Here is a 24,939-nt window from a genome sequence, read left to right as displayed (position 1 = left end):
TTAGACACTCACATTATAAATCAAAATATTTTATTTTGTCTCTAGTTAGATAGTCCATTGTTTAACAAATACACGTTTCATTTTGCTTCTGTTCAAATAAAATGTAAGTAATTTCCAGACTCCTCGCCAAGCCTCTAAGTTTCATGTGAGTACCATCTCCAGCTTTCTCCTGTTTGTGTAATGGGTCTTTTCATATGTTAATGATGGGGTATTGTCTTGTTTTACGGTTGTAATGGGGGTTCATCTATATTTTCAATAGAGCTAACCCGATTTTCTTTGAAAGTGTTTAAAGATTTGTAATATTGATATCAGTATATGTTAATCTTGTTGTTTCTAGTAGTGTCTATTACATACAGTTCTGTTAAAAATATAGTATACTGTCCCTTTAATGCAAATGTTTATTTTTGTATCATGTATGAGTTCCACATTGGTTAATCTCCAAATATATTATTGTTAGCATATTTTCACCCCCCACTCCTAAAAGGTCTTTAAACCATATTCATTGTTAAAACAAATGTCTTTATAAAAAAAAATTAACACAATAATGTCTCTTTAAGAAAATAGACTTTATTTAACACGTCAATATAAATCTGTTTTCAATATTTATTGTTTGAACAAGTACATGTAGATATACCAACAATCTGCAAATATATGTTAGCATATGTAATTTTGTTAAAGGGACAGTTTAGAAAACAAATAATGTTTTGCATTATTATAAAAGTCAATTTTGTAATATCAATGATATCAAAGGTTTCTCACCAATTAATCATTTGTCTGTGTTTATTTTAATTTGCTAGCTAAACCTATGAGGTTCGTGTGCTCATTTCTTAGAGCTTGAAGAGTGCATGTAATCATTATGCAATTTGACCACTAGAGGGCATTTGGATAGCATTTGTATATCTAAAACCTTGTGCTCATACAGCATATTATTTACCATGTATTGATCATTGATGTCTAAAATGTTGTTATGTCAGAACAACAAATAAGTGGTCATTTTTCATAGTCATAGATACAAGGGTAAGCACATAAGTCACACGTATTTCTCCATGTTTTGTTGTTTCCAACTTGATAATGCGTAATACAGTGTTTTCTTTGTAATCAATAATTTTCTGACTGTCCCTTTAAGCTGTGTTATTGGCATTCAAACAGTAATATGCCATCATGGATAATTGTAATGGTAATTTTGTTTGCGATTCGGGAAACAGTTTGGACATCACATCACAGAAACCAATCAATATCATGAACAAGGTGTGTGATGTGGTTTTCACACACTTATAACCCACACTCTGCAAACAATCTGCCTCCATGGACCCGGTCCCATAGAAGTAGATTATATGAAACAGCCAACATTCATTCATTAGACTCTAAACACCGACTGTGATGGATCCCATGGAATATTAAATGACAGTGTTAATGTTATATTCCAAAGCTGTATGAATCACCAAGCTTGATAATAATTTATGCACTCTGGTGGAGCACTAAATGGTATATAAGTATATTCAATTTTTATAACGTATTAATTATTAATCAACCGGCATCCACTTGTGTGATATAGTGTAACAGGTGTGTATTTATCCTTTCCAATGGCGTGTATATATTCTGAATATATGTCCTTATATTCACTTCCAAACAAATATAGAATACCACAATGCACAGTACCCACACCGGTATCAAACAAATGACTTTGTAATCACAGTAAATACTTTTATAGATTCCGGTCCTACTCACCGCAGGAAGGGCAAATTTCAGTGTTAGTGGTAGAAGCTCTGATCCGTGTTGATTCTTCTTGGTTGTCCTTACACGCTGTACACACCTGCAGGGTAGCTCAGTGATTGACTGCTATACAGGCTATGGTAGCTTTGAAAAACACACTGATCATAGGATGCATACACCCCTCCTCAGCGTTTTCCTTGCGCTGACATGATGCATAAGAAATTCCAAAAGAAGTTAGTGGAGGTGAATGCAGGCAGCACAACTTAGTTAAAAATTAGTAAACTTTATTAAATCATTTTAAAACTGATATAAGCACAGATACAATTGTTACCCAAACACACAGGGGGAAAGACTGCCTTCCGACGCGTTTCCTGCTCAAACTGAGCACTTCATCAGGGATGGCAGGTGTCTCCCTTCTAGACTATTTATTGGAGTCGAAAATTTTAACCCTTAGTGTACTACACTTTTAAAAGAAACATGTTCAGTTTAGCTTATTGACAAATGTTATTACTGAACTAGGGTTATAAGTCCTAAACTCCAATAAATCTCACCTTTTCATAATATGAATAATACATAGGTTTATACAATATTTACATTAAACAATTTTTACATATTAATATGTTTGCAGTTTAAAGGATTAGATAAGATTACAATACTAGTGGAAAGTTCTAGATTTTGCATTAGGCTTTTTTAGTTAGTCAAGATGCTTTTATATCTTTTTGTATCTTATTATGTCTTTTTGAGTCTACATAAATAGAATGTGGAGTCTATAAGGTGCATTAACAAAGTATACATGTGCACTTGATTTGTTCATATGTTACAGATTACAAACTGTATGTACTGACTCTACAGGTAATTTATGTGTTTGTTTCCCTATGAACTAACTTTATAGTCACTAACAGTGTATTATACAACTTTTTCAATTTTTTCAATTTTTACACTTGATATAATTTTTTGCTCATAGTGATATATATGTAGCCCTTACCTGTTGCACTGGGAGCTTATTTTACATACTATAGTAATAACTTTAATCTATTTATTTGGCAAACGGGTTTGTACCCGGTAATTGTCTTACTGGGAGCTAGCTCTAAGTTCCGAAATTTATACAATTTTTTGCTTTTAGTGATATATGTGTAACCCTTACCTGTTACACTGGGAGCTTTTTTTCACATGCTATAGTGGTAACTTTAATCTCTTTAATTGACAAGCGGGTTAGTACCCGGTAATTGTCTTACTGGGAGCTAGCTCTAAGTTCCGAAACAGTGAACTCTATTTTTTTTGTTTAATTTATATAAACTACAATGAGATTATGAACATATATATTCCGTAAATGTATTCGGCACAAAATGACTACTGATTCTCATTGTGATCTATTAGTTGCCAGTATATAGCTGTAAATCCCATATTTTGTTCATCCCATTGGGAAATCCTGTTTTTAGCTTGTATATCCAAAAGGCCTCTTTTTTGTTAAGTTTTGCTAACCTGTCTCCTCCAGAGATTCGATTTGGCACCCTATCTATAACTTGGAATTGAAACATTCTAAGTATCTCTTCTTGCATGTTTTTATTATAATTGGTTCCATGCCTATGTGTTGCAAAATGTCTAGCTACAGGAGTTTTGGGTTCCTTTGCCTCAATAGACAAAAGATGTTCACGTATTCGTTCCTTTATAGCCCTTATTGTACGACCTGTATATTGTTTGCCACATTTTATGCATGAAACCAAATATACTGCATAATCTGACTGGCAGTTAAAGTGAGATTCAATTGAGAATTCTTGTGCAGTAGTGTGTGATGTAAATTTATCCCCCATTTTTACGTAATGACAACATTTGCAGGGTCTTACTCCGCATTTAAATGTGCCTATTTTTGGGTTTAACCAGGTTGTTCTATCTTTACTATTTACAATGGAATCAGAAAAGTTTCTATTTACAAATTGGCCTATTGTCTTTGCTCTCCTCGAGACAAATTTTACACCATCTACAGAGATGTTGTCAAGTGCTGATTCTTTTTCCAATATTGGTAAGTATTTCTTTACTATGTTACAAATTTTGGGGTATTGGTTACTGTATTGTGTGGAAAATACTATTTTATTTTCTGGGTTTAGACACTTACTTTTGTCTTTCAATAAATCTTTTCTGTCCATTAAGCGCACCTCCCTTAGTGTGTGTTCAAGTTGGTTTTTATTGTACCCTCTATGTATAAGTCGCTTTTTTAGTTGGTCTGCATGAATGTTATAGTCTCCTATGCTACTACAATTTCTGCGTAAGCGCATAAACTGACCTCTGGGTATTGCTCCTTTAAGGTGTCTTGGATGATTTGATTCTGCCCTCAGGATTGTGTTACCTGCTATTTCTTTTCTGTAAGTTTCCATAATAACTGTCATGTTGGTTTTATCAATTTTAATTTTGAGATCTAAAAAATTTATACTATCTTTAGCATAGCTCCAGGTGAATTTAATGTTCATGCTATTGTAGTTTAAGGTTTTAACAAAGCTTTCTATCTGCTGAACACTACCACTCCATATAATGAGCACATCGTCAATAAATCTAGTATAGAATTTAATACACTGTTTATGCTCATTTAGCTCTCCAAAGATTTTAAAGAATTCGAAATAACTCAGATAAATATTTGCATATGAGGGGGCAAATTTTGCCCCCATAGCAGTCCCTCGCTTTTGTAAGTACATTTTGCCTTCAAATACAAAATAATTGTGTGTAAGCAAATAGGTTACAACTTCTGTAAGATAGCTTATAAAGATAGTATCATAGTTGGTGTATAGTTTTAGAATTTCTTCTAAAGCTAAGATTCCTTGCTGGTGTGGTATACATGAGTATAAAGATACTACATCTATTGTTAGAAGGATATCTGTGTCATTTAATGCAAAGCCTTCTAATTTTCTAAGAAGTTGCTTAGTGTCTCTAAGATAGCCTGGCATGTTGACTACCACTGGTTGTAAATGGCTATCCACCCACTCTCCTAATCTCTCTCCCAGGGTGCCTATGGTAGAAATTATTGGTCTTCCCGGGGGTCTAGTGGGGTGTTTGTGTATTTTTGGAAGATGTTTGAATGTCGATATAACTGGAGTTTTTATAAGCAGTGAGTCAACTGTTTTTTCATCAAATATACCTAGTTTCCTACCTTCTTCCAGCAACAGGTCTAATTCTTCAATAAACTTAGCTGTTGGATTAAACGTAAGTGCCCTATATGTTTCTGTGTCACTTAGCTGTGACATTGCTTCATTTACATAAGCAGTCCTATCAAGAATTACAATCGAACCGCCTTGTCAGAATTGGTAATCACTATCTGCTCATTTTTTTGGATGTTTTTTAAAGCTAGTCTCTCTTTGGCAGACAGATTATCTTTCTTTCTGCTTTTGCTAAGTTCTGAATGGTGTAATTTTGTGAGTTCCTGTTCCACTATAGTATGAAAGATATCTATATTTTCTCCTCGTGACTGTGAGGGATAAAAATGCTTGTTAGCAAATTTTACATCACTTTTTGGTATTACTAGATTTATTTCACTATTACGTATACTATCTCTCTGGAGTGTTACTAGATCTGTTACATCACATAGGTCATTAAAGTTTAAAGATTCAACATCAATAGGGAGAGAATTAATTTGTGTACTGATGGATTGTGTACTCTCATTGTTAGTATTTGGTAACTGACAGAAATGCTTTTTTAATGTCACCTTTCTCATAAACTTATTTAAGTCTATTAATGTGTCAAATAGATTAAAGTCACTGGTAGGTGCATAGCCAAGTCCCTTAGATAGAACCTTGTATTGGTCAGCATTTAGCTCTATTCTTGATAAATTAATTATGCTTTGTTCTTCTGTGGCTTCCCGTTTTTTGGCCCCTTGGTTGATCTACTTGGGTATCTAGGTGTTGACATTTTCTGGTTCGGGACTTGCTCCTTTCTGGGACCAGTGAACTTATCTTCTTTGACCATATCAGAGAAAGATCTTCTAGCCGCTGTTTCTTTAGGTTTCGCACCTAGCTGTATACCTTCCAGATTATCACTGTTGATCACTTCATCAGCTCCCATTATGTCAGGGTTTTCTAATTGATCGTGTTCGGCTGTGGATGACCATTCTCCAGTGTCATTTGTTGAGGTGTCAGTGGCTATGCTACTTTCACTGAATGTTACTTTTCTGCCTTCAGAATTTTTCCTTTTATTATTTTTCTTTTGCCATCTGTGTTTTCCTTTTTGTCCTTGGTTATCCTTACTGTTGGTATTCCAGGTGTATACTATATTGAGTTCATAGTCCTTACAATCTCGCTTGTATTTTTTGATTTTTCTCTCCATTATTTCTTTATCCAATTTTCCTAGTGTGTCATTGAATTGTGCTTCAAATGCTACAAATCTTGAATCTTCTTTCATGCCATCAATTTTTGCCTGTAAATCTGTAAGTTCCACCAGTATTGCTTCTCTTTCTATTTTCTTTTTGTTCAGCAATTTTCCCATAAGTATTAGAGAACAATTGGTTAGGGTCTCGTTCCATTCTTCCATAAAGAGGGCATCTTCTTTATCATTTGCTGGATATTTCTTCATCCTGAGTCCTCTTGGAACTTTCTTTTCCTTTGTATAAAGTTGAAGGAACTCTACCTCCCACCAAAGTCTCAGTTCTTTTATACTTAGTTTTTCCTTTTTAGCAAACAAATTAATTAAATCCTCCTGTGTGTTTTCAAGGGTGTCTGTGCTTTTCATTAGTGTTTCTAAGTTTGTGCGCCTTTGTGCTATATTTCCATAGGCCATTTTGTCACTTTTAGACCTTTATTTTCAAAAAATACTTTATCAAAAAAACTTTAAATGTCTTTTATTTTGTGCACCTCAGGTTAGAGTCTTGCAGGAAAATATCATATGAAACAGCCAACATTCATTCATTAGACTCTAAACACCGACTGTGATGGATCCCATGGAATATTAAATGACAGTGTTAATGTTATATTCCAAAGCTGTATGAATCACCAAGCTTGATAATAATTTATGCACTCTGGTGGAGCACTAAATGGTATATAAGTATATTCAATTTTTATAACGTATTAATTATTAATCAACCGGCATCCACTTGTGTGATATAGTGTAACAGGTGTGTATTTATCCTTTCCAATGGCGTGTATATATTCTGAATATATGTCCTTATATTCACTTCCAAACAGATATAGAATACCACAATGCACAGTACCCACACCGGTATCAAACAAATGACTTTGTAATCACAGTAAATACTTTTATAGATTCCGGTCCTACTCACCGCAGGAAGGGCAAATTTCAGTGTTAGTGGTAGAAGCTCTGATCCGTGTTGATTCTTCTTGGTTGTCCTTACACGCTGTACACACCTGCAGGGTAGCTCAGTGATTGACTGCTATACAGGCTATGGTAGCTTTGAAAAACACACTGATCATAGGATGCATACACCCCTCCTCAGCGTTTTCCTTGCGCTGACATGATGCATAAGAAATTCCAAAAGAAGTTAGTGGAGGTGAATGCAGGCAGCACAACTTAGTTAAAAATTAGTAAACTTTATTAAATCATTTTAAAACTGATATAAGCACAGATACAATTGTTATCCAAACACACAGGGGGAAAGACTGCCTTCCGACGCGTTTCCTGCTCAAACTGAGCACTTCATCAGGGATGGCAGGTGTCTCCCTTCTAGACTATTTATTGGAGTCGAAAATTTTAACCCTTAGTGTACTACACTTTTAAAAGAAACATGTTCAGTTTAGCTTATTGACAAATGTTATTACTGAACTAGGGTTATAAGTCCTAAACTCCAATAAATCTCACCTTTTCATAATATGAATAATACATAGGTTTATACAATATTTACATTAAACAATTTTTACATATTAATATGTTTGCAGTTTAAAGGATTAGATAACAGTGGAAAGTTCTAGATTTTGCATTAGGCTTTTTTAGTTAGTCAAGATGCTTTTATATCTTTTTGTATCTTATTATGTCTTTTTGAGTCTACATAAATAGAATGTGGAGTCTATAAGGTGCATTAACAAAGTATACATGTGCACTTAATTTGTTCATATGTTACAGATTACAAACTGTATGTACTGACTCTACAGGTAATTTATGTGTTTGTTTCCCTATGAACTAACTTTATAGTCACTAACAGTGTATTATACAACTTTTTCAATTTTTTCAATTTTTACACTTGATATAATTTTTTGCTCATAGTGATATATATGTAGCCCTTACCTGTTGCACTGGGAGCTTATTTTACATACTATAGTAATAACTTTAATCTATTTATTTGGCAAACGGGTTTGTACCCGGTAATTGTCTTACTGGGAGCTAGCTCTAAGTTCCGAAATTTATACAATTTTTTGCTTTTAGTGATATATGTGTAACCCTTACCTGTTACACTGGGAGCTTTTTTTCACATGCTATAGTGGTAACTTTAATCTCTTTAATTGACAAGCGGGTTAGTACCCGGTAATTGTCTTACTGGGAGCTAGCTCTAAGTTCCGAAACAGTGAACTCTATTTTTTTTGTTTAATTTATATAAACTACAATGAGATTATGAACATATATATTCCGAAAAATGTATTCGGCACAAAATGACTACTGATTCTCATTGTGATCTATTAGTTGCCAGTATATAGCTGTAAATTCCATATTTTGTTCATCCCATTGGGAAATCCTGTTTTTAGCTTGTATATCCAAAAGGCCTCTTTTTTGTTAAGTTTTGCTAACCTGTCTCCTCCAGAGATTCGATTTGGCACCCTATCTATAACTTGGAATTGAAACATTCTAAGTATCTCTTCTTGCATGTTTTTATTATAATTGGTTCCATGCCTATGTGTTGCAAAATGTCTAGCTACAGGAGTTTTGGGTTCCTTTGCCTCAATAGACAAAAGATGTTCACGTATTCGTTCCTTTATAGCCCTTATTGTACGACCTGTATATTGTTTGCCACATTTTATGCATGAAACCAAATATACTGCATAATCTGACTGGCAGTTAAAGTGAGATTCAATTGAGAATTCTTGTGCAGTAGTGTGTGATGTAAATTTATCCCCCATTTTTACGTAATGACAGCATTTGCAGGGTCTTACTCCGCATTTAAATGTGCCTATTTTTGGGTTTAACCAGGTTGTTCTATTGCTTAATGGACAGAAAAGATTTATTGAAAGACAAAAGTAAGTGTCTAAACCCAGAAAATAAAATAGTATTTTCCACACAATACAGTAACCAATACCCCAAAATTTGTAACATAGTAAAGAAATACTTACCAATATTGGAAAAAGAATCAGCACTTGACAACATCTCTGTAGATGGTGTAAAATTTGTCTCGAGGAGAGCAAAGACAATAGGCCAATTTGTAAATAGAAACTTTTCTGATTCCATTGTAAATAGTAAAGATAGAACAACCTGGTTAAACCCAAAAATAGGCACATTTAAATGCGGAGTAAGACCCTGCAAATGTTGTCATTACGTAAAAATGGGGGATAAATTTACATCACACACTACTGCACAAGAATTCTCAATTGAATCTCACTTTAACTGCCAGTCAGATTATGCAGTATATTTGGTTTCATGCATAAAATGTGGCAAGCAATATACAGGTCGTACAATAAGGGCTATAAAGGAACGAATACGTGAACATCTTTTGTCTATTGAGGCAAAGGAACCCAAAACTCCTGTAGCTAGACATTTTGCAACACATAGGCATGGAACCAATTATAATAAAAACATGCAAGAAGAGATACTTAGAATGTTTCAATTCCAAGTTATAGATAGGGTGCCAAATCGAATCTCTGGAGGAGACAGGTTAGCAAAACTTAACAAAAAAGAGGCCTTTTGGATATACAAGCTAAAAACAGGATTTCCCAATGGGATGAACAAAATATGGGATTTACAGCTATATACTGGCAACTAATAGATCACAATGAGAATCAGTAGTCATTTTGTGCCGAATACATTTACGGAATATATATGTTCATAATCTCATTGTAGTTTATATAAATTAAACAAAAAAAATAGAGTTCACTGTTTCGGAACTTAGAGCTAGCTCCCAGTAAGACAATTACCGGGTACTAACCCGCTTGTCAATTAAAGAGATTAAAATTACCACTATAGCATGTGAAAAAAAGCTCCCAGTGTAACAGGTAAGGGTTACACATATATCACTAAAAGCAAAAAATTGTATCAATTTCGGAACTTAGAGCTAGCTCCCAGTAAGACAATTACCGGGTACAAACCCGTTTGCCAAATAAATAGATTAAAGTTATTACTATAGTATGTAAAATAATCTCCCAGTGCAACAGGTAAGGGCTACATATATATCACTATGAGCAAAAAATTATATCAAGTGTAAAAATTGAAAAAATTGAAAAAGTTGTATAATACACTGTTAGTGACTATAAAGTTAGTTCATAGGGAAACAAACACATAAATTACCTGTAGAGTCAGTACATACAGTTTGTAGTTTGTAATCTGTAACATATGAACAAATCAAGTGCACATGTATACTTTGTTAATGCACCTTATAGACTCCACATTCTATTTATGTAGACTCAAAAAGACATAATAAGATACAAAAAGATATAAAAGCATCTTGACTAACTAAAAAAGCCTAATGCAAAATCTAGAACTTTCCACTAGTATTGTAATCTTATCTAATCCTTTAAACTGCAAACATATTAATATGTAAAAATTGTTTAATGTAAATATTGTATAAACCTATGTATTATTCATATTATGAAAAGGTGAGATTTATTGGAGTTTAGGACTTATAACCCTAGTTCAGTAATAACATTTGTCAATAAGCTAAACTGAACATGTTTCTTTTAAAAGTGTAGTACACTAAGGGTTAAAATTTTCGACTCCAATAAATAGTCTAGAAGGGAGACACCTGCCATCCCTGATGAAGTGCTCAGTTTGAGCAGGAAACGCGTCGGAAGGCAGTCTTTCCCCCTGTGTGTTTGGGTAACAATTGTATCTGTGCTTATATCAGTTTTAAAATGATTTAATAAAGTTTACTAATTTTTAACTAAGTTGTGCTGCCTGCATTCACCTCCACTAACTTCTTTTGGAATTTCTTATGAAGTAGATTATATACAGAGTGTGGTCCACAAGTGTATGAAAACCACATCATCACATACCTATCCATTACACATTAAATAAAAATAACATTAAACATGAAAACAAATACTTACTTCCTCTTCCTTCCCCTCTTCCCACGGGGCTGAGGCTCTTGGAGGGTCAACTGCCGACTCCGACGAGTTCTCATTGGATATGTTGTGGGAAGAGTGGAAGGAAGAGTACTGGGACGACCAAGGTGAGGAGGAGGAGATGGCTCGGCAGGAGGAGATGGCCCGGCAGGAGAAGATGGCCCGGCAGGAGAAGATGGCCCGGCAGGAGAAGATGGCCCGGCAGGAGAAGATGGCCCGGCTGGAGAAGATGGCCCGGCTGGAGAAGATGGCCCAGCAGCAGGAGGCCCAGCAGCAGGAGGCCCAGCAGCAGGAGGCGGACCAGGAGGCAGACCAGCATGTGCCTCCTGGAAAAAATTAAACATCTCTTGGTGTAGATTAAAGGTTCTGTTTTGCCCTTCTTCTATTCTAGTAAGTATGTTTATTATTTGGTTTTGGCCTTCAATTATTTTGTTTTGTCCTTCAAGAATTCTAGTTCGGCCTTCTATATTTTGTATCTGGGAGTTACGCATCTGGCCTATGTAGTCTAGTAGAACCCGCACCTCTGCTATTTCCTCTTGTTGTGCTTGGCGGGGTACCCGTGCATGGCGGGGTGCCCGTGCACGGCGGGGTGCGGGTCCTTGAGGGGCCTCTGGTTCCGCGGCCTCCTCCTCTGCTTCCGGGGCCTCTTCATCTGCTTCCGTGCCCTCTTCGTCACGGGGGGCCTCTTCCCTCCGAGGTGGAAATTCCTCCCCACCACTCTCATCCCGGGGAGAAGGAGGAGGCTGTATTTGCTGTGCTGCCTCCTCCCCAGACTCTGTATATTTGAAAAATATTTTTTTTTATATATTAGCATATTTCCAAATCAAGCTTTAAATGACTTAGCTTACGATACAATTACAAATGCAGAATCATTAATCCACTTTGAAATCTAACAATCAATACGATTTCCGCATTTTCTAAACCGTGTTTGTGATATCTCTGGTCAATCTGAATGTTTTAGCGTTTGTTTTCAGTCTGTTTAAATGCACACCTAACCTATAGCCTAGATACTGATGTAACCGCAAAGTAATTGTGAATGCGTGTAAACAACGTTATAGCATTAATCTGATCCTTAAAGGGGCATGAAACCCAATGTTTTATCTTTCATGATTTAGAAGCATACAATTATAATCAACTTTCTAATGTACTTTTCTTATCTAATTAGCTTCATTCTCTGGATATTCTTTGCTGAAAAGCATATCTAAATATGCTTAGAAGATGCTGATTGTTAGCTGAATATAGCTGCCTCCTGTGATTGGTTTACCGTGTGCATGGCTATTTCTTCATTAAAGTATATCTCAAGAATGAATAAAATTAGGTAATATAAGTACATTTGAATGTTTTGTCAAATTGTATTCTCTACCTCAATCATGAAAGTAAAGGTTTGCGTATAGTGTCCCTTGAAATACATTTGTATGTGAATTTATTCTTAAATGAGCTTACCGTCAGATGAGAATGGCAGGTTCCCGGTATCAATTCCTCCGATACGACTACATCCACCTCGAAGATGCTGGGACGCAACATTTCCTCCCATCGGCAGTACTCGATTTCCAGTGCAGGGCCGCCACCGGTTCCTGCGGAATGTCGGGCCTCCAGGCTTAACTTTTTCTTGAGATCCATCTTGCAGTCCCGGTATCGATGTTTTATAGAGTCCATATCTCTATTCCGTCCACCCACTGCATTGACTGCATTCCTTATCTCATGCCAGAGCTTCCTCTTCTCAGTCGGGGTGGTCTTCTGGTGCTGCAGCCTCCTATACCTGGCCATATAGGCCTCTACGAGGGCCTCCTTCTCCTCCATCGAAAACCTCGCCTCCCTAGTCGCCTTGGCCTTCCCCTGTGACGATGCCCTCTGTTTCCCGGACTGTGAAGCCCTACTCTGTCCGCCACTGGGCCCAGCCACTTGTTCATCTTGAACCAAGTGGCTGGGTCCACCCACCGCTTCCACCCCCGCTTCCTGCCCCCCTTCCTGTCCTGTTCCTCTCCCCCCTCTACCTCTCCCCTGACTAAGATCCTGTCTGCCCTCCATCTGTTCCCTAAACTAAATCCCAAATAATCAAACAAAAAGTGAGTGTGATGAAATGAAAGGGGGTCAAAATAAAGAACTAAAAAGACAAAATAAGTGCTGAAAGTGTGAGAGGGGTCTAAAAAACAAAGAAGGTAAGGAGTATTTAAATAAATCAAAAGAAGAAGAAGACTAAAAGGAGGATATGTAAACTAAATGTAACTAGGGGATGGGTATGGGATGGGGATGGGGTATGGGATAAGAGTAAATGGGATGAAAGGGAATGGGACTACAGGGAATGGGGTATGGAGTGTAGTATGAGGGGGTATGGAGTGTATGTAGTATTATTGATAAGTGTATGTATGTATTGAATGTGTTTGCGTGTAAATGTGTTAAGTGTACAGAAAAATCACTCGCTCGCTAACTCACACTACTACTAATTCTCACTAACTCACACTACTACTAATTCTCACTAACTCACACTACCACTAACTCTCAATAACTCCCACTAACTCTCAATAACTCACACTACCACTAACTCACGCTCCCACTAATTGACTCTATCACACTACCACTAACTCTCACTAACAACTCCCACTACCACTAACTCACTCACGCTCCCACTAACTGACTCTCTCCCACTACCACTAACTCCCACTCCCACTAACTCACTCACGATAACACTAACAACTGACTCTCTCACACTAACACTAACACACTCACAATAATGCACAAACTCTCTAATCTTAAACCTCCAATCTCCAAAGACCCACCAGCAACACAGTCAAAGAAGCCATGCTTGTGTGGTGCTTATATACCCTGTGTAAATGTTTAATGATGTACCAATTTCCGTTGTAAATTGTGTTCAGGTGTGCTTTATTAGCAATTAATATTTGTGCAATGTGTATTAGTTGTGTGAATTTGCGCATGCTCATTTGGAGTTAGTATTTGTGGAATGTGTAGAATGCGATGATGTCATAGTGCTCGTTTTCTATAACATTGTCCAATATTATTATGTTTAAATGTGAATTTGCGATGGTGTGGTATTAGTGAAGTGTTGTATATGTATGTTTGTCTTAATATATAGTGATATTGAATGCGATTATTTTGCTAGTGTATGTATATTTTTTTTTCCTTGTTGTTATTTTGCGTATTTCCGCATCTTAAAGTATATGCGTATTCCCTGTATTAAATTTTATTAAAATTCCCCCCGCTTGTGAATGTGTAATGCTTATGTGCTTTGTTGAGTGATTGTTGTTGTGACATTTGCGGCGTGTTATTGTTGTGCATGATGTGGTATGCGTCATATGACCGAGCTGTGCGTATTTCTCGCGAGATCGAGTGTTAGGTGAAAAAAGCGTGTTTGTTTTTCCATTGATCTCTATGGGAGACTGTCAAACGCGGGCATGATTCCGCGTGTGAAATACACGCGTTAGGAGTATCGTTAGAAGGTTTTGTTAGAACTCTAAATACCAGAGTCAAACAATGCCGTGCGTTAGACATAAACCACGCGTAGCGTTAGCAACCCATCTACCGCCAAACTCCAAATCTAGCCGATAGACTTTCCATAATTTTGAACCTATGGTAAAGTTGGGATATAAGATGTTAGAAGGTAATTTTCTGTTAAGGGGCAGCTTCTTTAGAATAGGCACAATGACTGCTCATTTTATGGATGATGAATTGTACCACTGGAAAGAAAGAAAGCATATAAAGAGATGAGTTATTATGGGGGTTATTATTATTATCATACATTTGAATAGCACCACAAAATTCTGTAGCGCTGGAGTTAGAGTGAAAGAAAGCGATATGATAAGTTTTAAAAGAATAGGTTCATGGTAAAAGGTTGTTAGTTGTGATAATGTCAGAAGAGAAGATACTCAGTCAAATCAGACTAGCAGTAAGAACAATCTGTATGGACAGCCTGAATTACATATGTGCTGGCAAACATACTATGGCTACTTAAACCTTAGATAAGACATCAATAGTTTGATTTAAATGTCATCATAACAAATATTTAATAATTTGAATTTTGTGATTTATCACATTGTAGTTAATTACTTATAAACAGAAAAAAATGTTTTGTTGTAGATGTAAATAATAATATACACTGTACTGTGTTGTAACCATTATTTAAAGTAAATCATATAACTACAGGGCTGCATCCATCATAAAAGCTATATAAGAAATAAAATAGTATATTAATAATATATGATTAAACACTAGAAATGCAAATTAGGGAGTAAAAAATACATATGTAATTGTACAGAAAAATATTCATTGGCTGTAAATGCAATACATGTTTTCACTTAATATATTGTTTGCTCTTGAAATTGATCAAATAGCTTCAATAGTGTGTATTAACTATATGCTGATTCACTTTCTGTGTTTGTATAGAGCATTCAGAAACATGCAAACTGTGCCCCCTTCACTACTTACAGCGATGGAACCCCCATGGCACCCTGTGGTGCTACTGCTAACAGTATGTTTAATGGTAAGGTCTAGTTATTATTCATCCAATTATCTGTTGTATAGAAACTACTATTTCAGTAATAAAATGTTGAAGCAAATATTAAGTTCATAAGTATAAAAAATCAATGAAATGCAGTTTATGCTCACTCATGCGCATAAAGGTAATAAAATTCAGAGCGTAACCCTTTTGCAACAATGACAGGTTGTTATATGAATACAAAAAGTACATCATATTCCTAAGGAGCCTACTGAATGAAGAGACCTCTCCTTCTTTATCCAGTTAGGAGGCCTATCACCATTATAAGCCTCACAAGCACTTTCATTAGTAATAATTATTATAATTAGTAATCATGTATTTACTTTATAGGGGTAGTGGGTCCAAATGAGCCCCTATCCCTTCACAAAAGCATACAACACACAATCAATACACTCTTATGGAAAAGGGGATCACTCCCTTTCAAATGATCACCTGTCTACTAGGTTACTGTTTTTTAATGTTCTAAGCTCTAAAATGACACCTAACAATCTAATGGGTAGAGAAGTAAAACCTACTCCGATGCACTAGTAATATGTAGATTAGGAACACTAGACTAGCTCTATAAAAGTCATAATCTATATTTTCCAGGCAGGAGTAGTAAAGATATATTCCATGATTAGCTTGACTTTACAAAAAAAGGCGTTCCTATCACACAACAAGAAATAAACTGAGAAATAACTTTAATTTAACTGTTTGCTATAGAAACATTATTGTTTACATCTATAATTTTAAGAATCTAAATTATTATTCCTATGTTATTCTTTCAGACACAATCACACTTCTGTATCGCAAGGACACAACTTCCACAATCCAAGTCCCTCTTCTAAGGACAGGGAACACCTGGTGGACTGATAAAAATGTGAAGTTTAAAAATCCAGAAGGAGATCTCACTCAAGCATTTGCAGGTAAATGGTTTTCCTAAATTACTGTACTGTTCCTTGAAGAAACATCATTAAAAAATCCCCTACTCTCAATGGGCTACAATAAAAATACCACATGGTTTGTTTGGGGTTTCCAAATTCAAACACATTCCAATTTTTTTTTTTAAACTTATGATAAACTATGTATGTAACATTTTTAGAATGCATTAGGGACATGGGAATATTCAACACAGCTATTACAGCCAATAAGAAAACACTTTATAACCCAGGCCAGGACTGAGCAAGGCATACCGGTGAGCTGGGTCAGTTGTGGGCCAGAGCCAATTGCCTTAGACCTTTCAAGACCAGCCCTTCCCTGTTTCTCATTGCCCTGTATCATTGAGCCAAGTGAGGGCAGGTCCAGCCCCTCCAGCATTACATCTAAATAAACCTCTTCAAAATGGCTGGTTCTGTAGGATACAAAATGTCTCCCTTTAGGGCTTTCTCCAGTGATGGATTTGCATTCAGTGCAGGATTGGCCTGTGACAGAAAGCCTCACACCTGTGTAGGTATGGAGTATTAATGGATTATTGCTGCTCATATTAAAATAACACTGTTCATGGTGACTGCATGTGCTTTGTTACCTAGAGACTGCTGTCTTTCCTGTAATATTTGCATACTTACCCCTTCATGTTATCACCTTGTGTATATCTGTAAACTGTAATTTTGTGTTTACCTGTTTCTTGCCCCTTGGGCAGGGACTTAGCTGCAGGGGTCTCAGAGGTTTCAATTGAGACTGTGCCCACACGCCTAGGGAGCCCTTCTGGTCCCTCACTATATATAGTAGCATTCCTATAGGGGGCCTGGTATTGTCTGGGCCCCACCTGTTGAAAGCTTGCTTCAATATGTCCCACCGTGCAAAAGAGGGCTCTTGGTATATGGAAAGTATATGAATTTGCTTTAATGGTGGCAGGGTTTCAAGGTGGAAGGATACCAGTCAAAGATAAGCAGCTCCTCTTGATGGTTCTTGTTGATGTCTCTGGGTGCCTGTGTTTGTTTGATTGGGGATGTCTGGGGTGTGTTTGTGCATGTGTTTTTTCTCTCTGATAGTGAAGCTTACGTGTGATAAATGCTCGGGTGGCTGTTGTTTTGAGTGATTGTGATTACACAGACTGATGAGCAACAAATAGTTATTTATTTAAATTTACACTTCAATAGCTTCTGTTTTCATTTTTGAAATACATCTTATTGTTTTTACCATTTGATGAAAACCAATTTACAAAAATGTGTCTGAAGGGTGTTACAAACTTTAAAAATATTTGTAAATTAAAAAAGTACATTAAACTTGCCAGTTTTGGGGTATAATTAAATAACTAAAGGGAGAGTGGACTTCTCTGCCTTAAAATGCTTGGGCCTATTTTTGGTCCCAGTCTAGCCCTGATGTTACCCATGATCTTACCCATATGCTAAATCACTTGAAAGTGATCCAGCATATGTGTAAAAAGGTGACTAGAAAATATCACATGAACATATCGGTATAAAGTAAGATATTTTAATGCAAAATGTTTTCAACTCACCAGAGTAAGTGCTCTGTGAGCAGTTTTCATTCAGCTTCTCTTTTTTACTGTCAACTGCATATTGGGGGAAAAAACAGTCAATCCGCATCATCAGTGCCGAAATCACATTGTGCTTTACTGCAATCTTGCAAAATGTCACCATAATCTTTTGATCTTTAATAGTAAACTTACTTTAACTGAGGAAAGAAACAAAATATCTGTGCTTGCACATAGCAGATGATCACTCACTTACAAGCCCCATCACAATAATCTTGAATATAATGGATATTGCTACTAAGAATTTTTTTTAGGAAACATTTTTCTCATAGAGATACTCCTGATATATTATTGTCAGTTTTATACATATGCTGCATCATTTTCAAGTATGGGGTGGGATTTACCCAAGTTTGAGCAAATTAAAAAAATAATTTCTGTGTAACTTTAACCTTCTAGTGGTGTGGCTTATCTATACTGGGTTAAAAGTGAGCAACAGAGGGGAAAAATGATCCCCACTCATATGGAAGTAAGATATATATTTTAATGTTATTCACTGCAATGTGTGAGGTTGTCAATCAAAACTTCTAAGAAGCCTATTTACTTTCATATAACTGTCTGCTTGAACAAGTTAACTCTCTAATGAAAACACACAGGTGATGTAATATGTTTAGTAAATATTTTGATGTAACATTTTAAATATACAGAACATTACAAAATTGTTGACAGATTTAACCTTAAAACAAGATGTGTGTTTAAAATCACAGAATTACCTGTGTCTAGTTGTCTAGTAAGGATATTTGTTAAATGTAATTGATATTGTTCTATTCATTGGTTTCTATCATCCTACACACTGGCTATATAATGTTATTCTGCTTTTTCCACTTCTATATTAGAGCTGAATGGTAAACTGCTAAGTGCTGACCATTGTAAGCAAACTATTTCCCATGTTCATTATGTACCTAAACAAATGTTCATGTTTGTTTAAAAAAAAGTCTCTGTATTTCACTGTTGATTTATTTCTCTCTTGATAGGCACTGGCAAACCACCATACTGGCAGAAGCCAGCGTATTTGCTTGACCCCGATGAGTCTCACAATAATGCTTACATAAATGATGACTTCATCAATTGGATGAGAGTTGCTGCCTTCCCAACCTTTAAGAAGCTTTATCGACGTCTGTCTCGTGTACAACAATTTTCAGATGGCCTCCCTGCAGGAAACTACAGTTACAGCATTGAGTACAGTATCCTTTACAGATATATGAAAGTATGCTATATATAGCACCTAAGAATAACTTATGCAAGGCAACTTGTGGTCCTATTAAAATATGACAATAATTTCTGCTATAGCTGATACTTTACAGCCCATTCCCATTAGCAGAAATAAAAGTGAAATATTTAATCAACCATTTAAAGGGACAGTAAAACATTAATGATTCAAAAAGAGTATGCGCTTTCAAAATCAAAATCTTCTTACTTCTCTTGGTATCTTGTGTTAAAAGCAAACAGCTAGCCTCAGGAGCAACAATGCAATACTGAGAGGAGCTTCTGATTGGCGGCTGCACATATATGCCTCTTGTCTTTGACTCACTTGATGTGTTCCGTTAGCTCCCAGTAGTGTATAGCTGTTCCTTAGACTAGATTTACTCTTTCACAAAGGATATTAAGCAAATGAGGCAAATTAGAGAAGTAAATTGGAAAGTCTTTTAACCCCTTAAGAACCACGATGTACCCTGTACGTTGCTGGTCGTTAAGGGATTGTCTGGGTATAATAGCACTATTAGACCTTCCCTCCCTCCTGCAGGTTTGCTAAAATATAATCCTCTTTATCTTACCTCTCTATACACAGTGAGACCAAAACTTAGAAAGAACAATGGAAAATTAATATTTTATTTTTTCTTTGGGAGTGTGATTATTTCTAAACATTCCCATTTACATATGGCTAGATTACAATTTTTTTGTCGGTAAGGCTGTGCAGTGCTAATGAGCAGTTTCTGCTCACCGCTCACCTACAGACAACGCTGGTATTATGGGTTAGCAGAAAAGTGAGCGGAGAGCAAAATTTAGCTCCACATCTCACTGTAATACCAGCGCTGCTTACGGAAGCGATGAGCTGGCTAAACGTGCTCGTGCACGATTTCCCCATAGGAATCAATGGGGCAGAGCCGGCTAAAAAAAAACTAACACCTGCAAAAAAGCAGCGTTCAGCTCCTAACGCAGCCCCATTGATTCCTATGGGAAAATACTTTTTATGTCTATACCTAACACCCTAACATGAACCCCGAGTCTAGACAACCCTAATCTTACACTTATTAACCCGCCCCCGACATCGCCGATACCTACATTATATGTATTAACCCCTAATCTGCCGCCCCAACATTATATTTATTAACCCCTAATCTTCCGTCCCTAACATCACCGCCACCTACCTACATTTATTAACCCCTAATCTGCCACCCCCAACGTCGCCGCAACTATATTAAAGTTCTTAACCCCTAAACCTAAGTCTAACCCTAACCCCCCCTAATTTAAATATAATTTAAAATAATCTAAATAAAATAACTACAATTAAATAAATTATTCCTATTTAAAAATAAATACTTACCTATAAAATAAACCCTAAAATAGCTACAATTTAACTAATAGTTACATTTGTATCTATCTTAGGGTTTATTTTTATTTTACAGGCAACTTTTTATTTATTTTAACTAGATACAATAGTTATTAAAATAAAACCTAACCTAAGTTACAATTACACCTAACACTACACTATAATTAAATTAAATCCCTAAACTAAATACAATAAAATACAATTAAATAAAATAAACTAAAGTACAAAAACAAACAAACACTAAATTACAGAAAATAATAAAATAATTACAAGTTTTTTAAACTAATTACACCTAATCTAATCCCCCTAATAAAATAAAAAAGCCCCACAAAATAAAAAAAGCCCTACCCTATACTAAATTACAAATAGCCCTTAAAAGGTCTTTTTGTGGGGCATTACCCCAAAGAAATCAGCTCTTTTACCTGTAAAAAAAAAAAAGTTCAATACCCTCCAACTTTAAAACCCACCACCCACACACCCAACCCTACTCTAAACCCCACCCAATGCCCCCTTAATAAAACCTAACACTAACCTCTTGAAGATCACCCTACCTTGAGAAGTCTTCACCCAACCGGGCCGAAGTCCTCTACGAAGCCGGGCGAAGTGGTCCTCCAGACGGGCAGAAGTCTTCATCAAAGCTGGGAAGAAGAGGTCCTCCAGATGGGCAGAAGTCTTCATCCAGGCGGCATCTTCTATCTTCATCCATCCGTCGCGGAGCGGGTCCATCTTCAAGACATCCGACGTGGAGCATCCTCTTCGAACAACGTCCAACTGAAGAATGAAGGTTCCTTTAAATGACATCATCCAAGATGGCGTCCCTTCAATTCCGATTGGCTGATAGAATTATATCAGCCAATCGGAATTAAGGTAGAAAAAATCCTATTGGCTGATGCAATCAGCCAATAGGATTGAAGTGCAATCCTATTGGCTGATCCAATCAGCCAATAGGATTGAGCTGGCATTCTATTGGCTGATTGGATCAGCCAATAGAATGCAAGCTCAATCCTATTGGCTGATTGGCTGATTGAAGAGGATGCGCCGCGTTGGATGGCTTGAAGATGGACCCGCTCCGCTCTGGATGGATGAAGATAGAAGATGCCGCCTGGATGAATACTTCTGCCCATCTGGAGGACCTCTTCTTCTCGGCTTTGATGAAGACTTCTGCCCGTCTGGAGGACCACTTCGCCCGGCTTCGTAGAGGACTTCGGCCCGGTTGGGTGAAGACTTCTCAAGGTAGGGTGATCTTCAAGGGGTTAGTGTTAGGTTTTATTAAGGGGGTATTGGGTGTGTTTTAGAGTAGGGTTAGGTGTGTGGGTGGTGGGTTTTAATGTTGGGGGGGGTATTGTACTTTTTTTTACAGGTAAAAGAGCTGATTACTTTAGGGCAATGCCCTGCAAAAAGCCCTTTTAAGGGCTATTTGTAATTTAGTATAGGGTAGGGCTTTTTTTATTTTGGGGGGCTTTTTTTATTTTATTAGGGGGGTTAGATTAAGTGTAATTAGTTTAAAAACTTGTAATTATTTTATTATTTTCTGTAATTTAGTGTTTGTTTTTTTTGTACTTTATTTTATTTAATTGTATTTAATTGTATTTAGTTTAGGGATTTAATTTAATTATAGTGTAGTGTTAGGTGTAATTGTAACTTAGGTTAGGTTTTATTTTACAGGTACTTTTGTATTTATTTTAACTAGGTAGCTATTAAATAGTTAATTACTATTTAATAACTATTGTATCTAGTTAAAATAAATACAAAGTTGCCTGTAAAATAAAAATAAACCCTAAGATAGATACAAATGTTATATTATCTTAGAGTTTATTTTATAGGTAAGTATTTATTTTTAAATAGGAATAATTTATTTAATTGTAGTTATTTTATTTAGATTATTTTAAATTATATTTAAGTTAGGGGGGGTTAGGGTTAGGGTTAGATTTAGGGGTTAATACATTTAATATAGTGGCGGCGACGTTGGGGGCGGCAGATTAGGGGTTAATAAATGTAGGTAGGTTTCGGCGAGGTTAGGGACGGCAGAATAGGGGATAAATAATATTTAAATAGTGTTTGCGAGGCGGGAGTGCGGCGGTTTAGGGGTTAATATATTTATTATAGTGGCTGCTATGTCCGGTTCGGCAGATTAGGTGTTAAAAATTGTATTTTAGTGTTTGCGATGTGGGGGGGGGGGGGCTCGGTTTAGGGGTTAATAGGTAGTTTATGGGTGTTAGTGTACTTTTTGCACTTTAGTTAAAAGTTTTATGCTACGGCGTTAGCCCATAAAACTCTTAACTACTGACTTTTAAATGCGGTAGGAGTCTTCACAGGAGAGGGTCTACCACTCACTTTTAGGAAGACTCGTAATACCGGCGTTAGGAAATTCCCATTGAAAATATAGGATACGCAATTGACGTAAATGGATTTGCGGTATCTTAGAGTCGCGTCAAAAAAGTGAGAGGTACACCTGTACCTGCCAGACTCGTAATACCAGCGGGCGTTAAAAAGCAGCGTTGGGACCTCTCAACACTGCTTTTTAAGGCTAACGCAAAACTCGTAATCTAGCAGATAGTTTTTTTTATAACTAGTACTTAAGTATTGAAATATTCAGTTTAGGTTGGGATACAACAGGCAAATGAAAATAAAAGATTATGTTTTTTGCAAACAATTTAATTCATTCCAGCAGGTTAAATAAATCATTAGGAACACATAAACGGGAATGAAAAAAATCACAGTACACTGTCCCTTTAATTAAATTCTTAGAGTGGTTGTATACATAACCTAGGAATTCATCATTTCTCTTACAGTATTTTTTCTTATCAAAAAAAGCCATATTCTATTCTACCTAACCACTGGCCCACAATGCATTGCTTAGAATATTTAGGTTCAGATATTGAGCAGGTTAACCACCTTCAGGTCAGGATACATTTGCAGCTCACTTCTTGCCCAATCCCACAATTCTTTGCATCTGGAAATCTTCAACTTCAAGGGGCCGAATTATCATTGTGCGACATTGCGGATCATGTCCACTGCACATCGATAAATGCTGACAGCATACGCTCTTGGCATTTATCATTGCAGCAGCAGTTCTTGTGAACTGTTGGTGCAATGTCGCCCCCTGCAGATTCGCGGCCAATCGGCCGCTTGCAGGGGGTGTCAATCAACCTGATCGTATTCGATCAGGGTTGATTTCTGGCGATGTCTGTCCGCTGCCTTAGAGCAGGCGGACAGTTTATGGAGCAGCGGTCTTTATACCACTGCTTCATAACTTGTGAAGGCTCGCCAGAAACACAGTGCATCAAGCACTAACAAATATGTCCCCAAGTATTAACCTATCCTGCTTATTTATAAGCATTATTTTTAAAATATGCAATTAGCTATCACAGCACAGTATCTGTAATATTTTTTCACATGCACTCAACCTGTAGATGTGCATGTGACACTTTAGGGGACACTCAAGTGAAAATAAAACTTTCATGATTCAGAAAGAGCAAACAATTTCAAGAATCTTTCCAATTTACTTCCATTATCAAACTTTGCACAATCTTTTATATACACACTTTTTGAGGCATCAGCTCCTATTGAGCATGTGCACAAGCTCACATGGTATACATATACTAGTGTGTGATTGGCTAGTTTCTGCCACATGACACAGTGGGTTGGCAAATGGAAGAAAAAATAAATGTGCCAGAAAAAAAATCTAATGCTTTTGTGAAATTCAGAGTAAGTATTATTGCACTGTCTTGTTATTATGCACTGGTTAATTATGCAATTCTACAATATATAGTGGTCAAATTCAATTCATTTCTTTGTTCCTTTAAGTAAAATATCTAATTTATTCCTTGAGTTTTTTTAAACATATATATTAATTCATGGCTGTTAAACTTGTAATTCACAATATTTTAGATTACAAGTATCCGTTAATAACTTAACATACATGATCAGATTTTGTTGTCTCAAAGATAAAAGGACAAAAGCATGTTATCCTGACAACGTTGTCATGGTGTGGGGGATGCAATATGTTCCTGGGAGTCGCCTATACCGTCACCGGAGGAGTCCTAATACTGGCGTCTGTCTTCATGTATTTTGTGCACTTAAAGCGCAGAAAGCGGGAAAAATCCTATTTCAAGAAATAGACAATATTAATGTTTACTATTTTTTAAATAAATGTTGTTGATTAATGTTTTACCATAACTTCATTTGAAAGTATTATATGCAGTGGTTCACCAACTCTTTTGTTCATCATCACTCCAAGGTGCAACGTAATGCAATAAAATATAGATATCTACATATGTATTATTATATATTACTATATATTACCTAAATGTGTGTTTAATATCTTGTACTATTAGAAACCTAGATACGAACCAAACATTTAGTATTATTTTGTTGCTTTAGATATGCTGGAATAAAATGTGCAACAATCTACACTGTAAAATATGATGACATATTGTACTAGTATATGCAATCTACTTACCAAAAAAGGATTTTAAATCTTACTTTATTTTGAATTCTA

General features: G+C 36.2%; 1 protein-coding gene across 1 annotated transcript in view; it reads left to right on the top strand.

Moving 5' to 3' along the window:
• The window catches only part of LOC128651547 (cell cycle control protein 50C), an 89,612-nt gene that overhangs the window by 64,578 nt on the left and 95 nt on the right, over positions 1-24,939 (top strand). The window contains exons 4-7 of the mRNA XM_053704569.1: positions 15,306-15,402; positions 16,185-16,322; positions 18,862-19,071; positions 24,369-24,939. The exon at positions 24,369-24,939 is cut by the window's right edge and continues 95 nt beyond it. Of these exons, the coding sequence (XP_053560544.1) occupies positions 15,306-15,402; positions 16,185-16,322; positions 18,862-19,071; positions 24,369-24,559 (636 nt within the window). The 3' untranslated portion in view covers positions 24,560-24,939. The remainder of the gene's footprint in view (positions 1-15,305; positions 15,403-16,184; positions 16,323-18,861; positions 19,072-24,368) is intronic.

This window comes from Bombina bombina, chromosome 3 (assembly GCF_027579735.1).
Source record: "Bombina bombina isolate aBomBom1 chromosome 3, aBomBom1.pri, whole genome shotgun sequence".
Taxonomy (NCBI): domain Eukaryota; kingdom Metazoa; phylum Chordata; class Amphibia; order Anura; family Bombinatoridae; genus Bombina; species Bombina bombina.
Note: the sequence above shows the minus strand (reverse complement) of the source record. Positions and strands in the feature narration are given on the sequence as shown.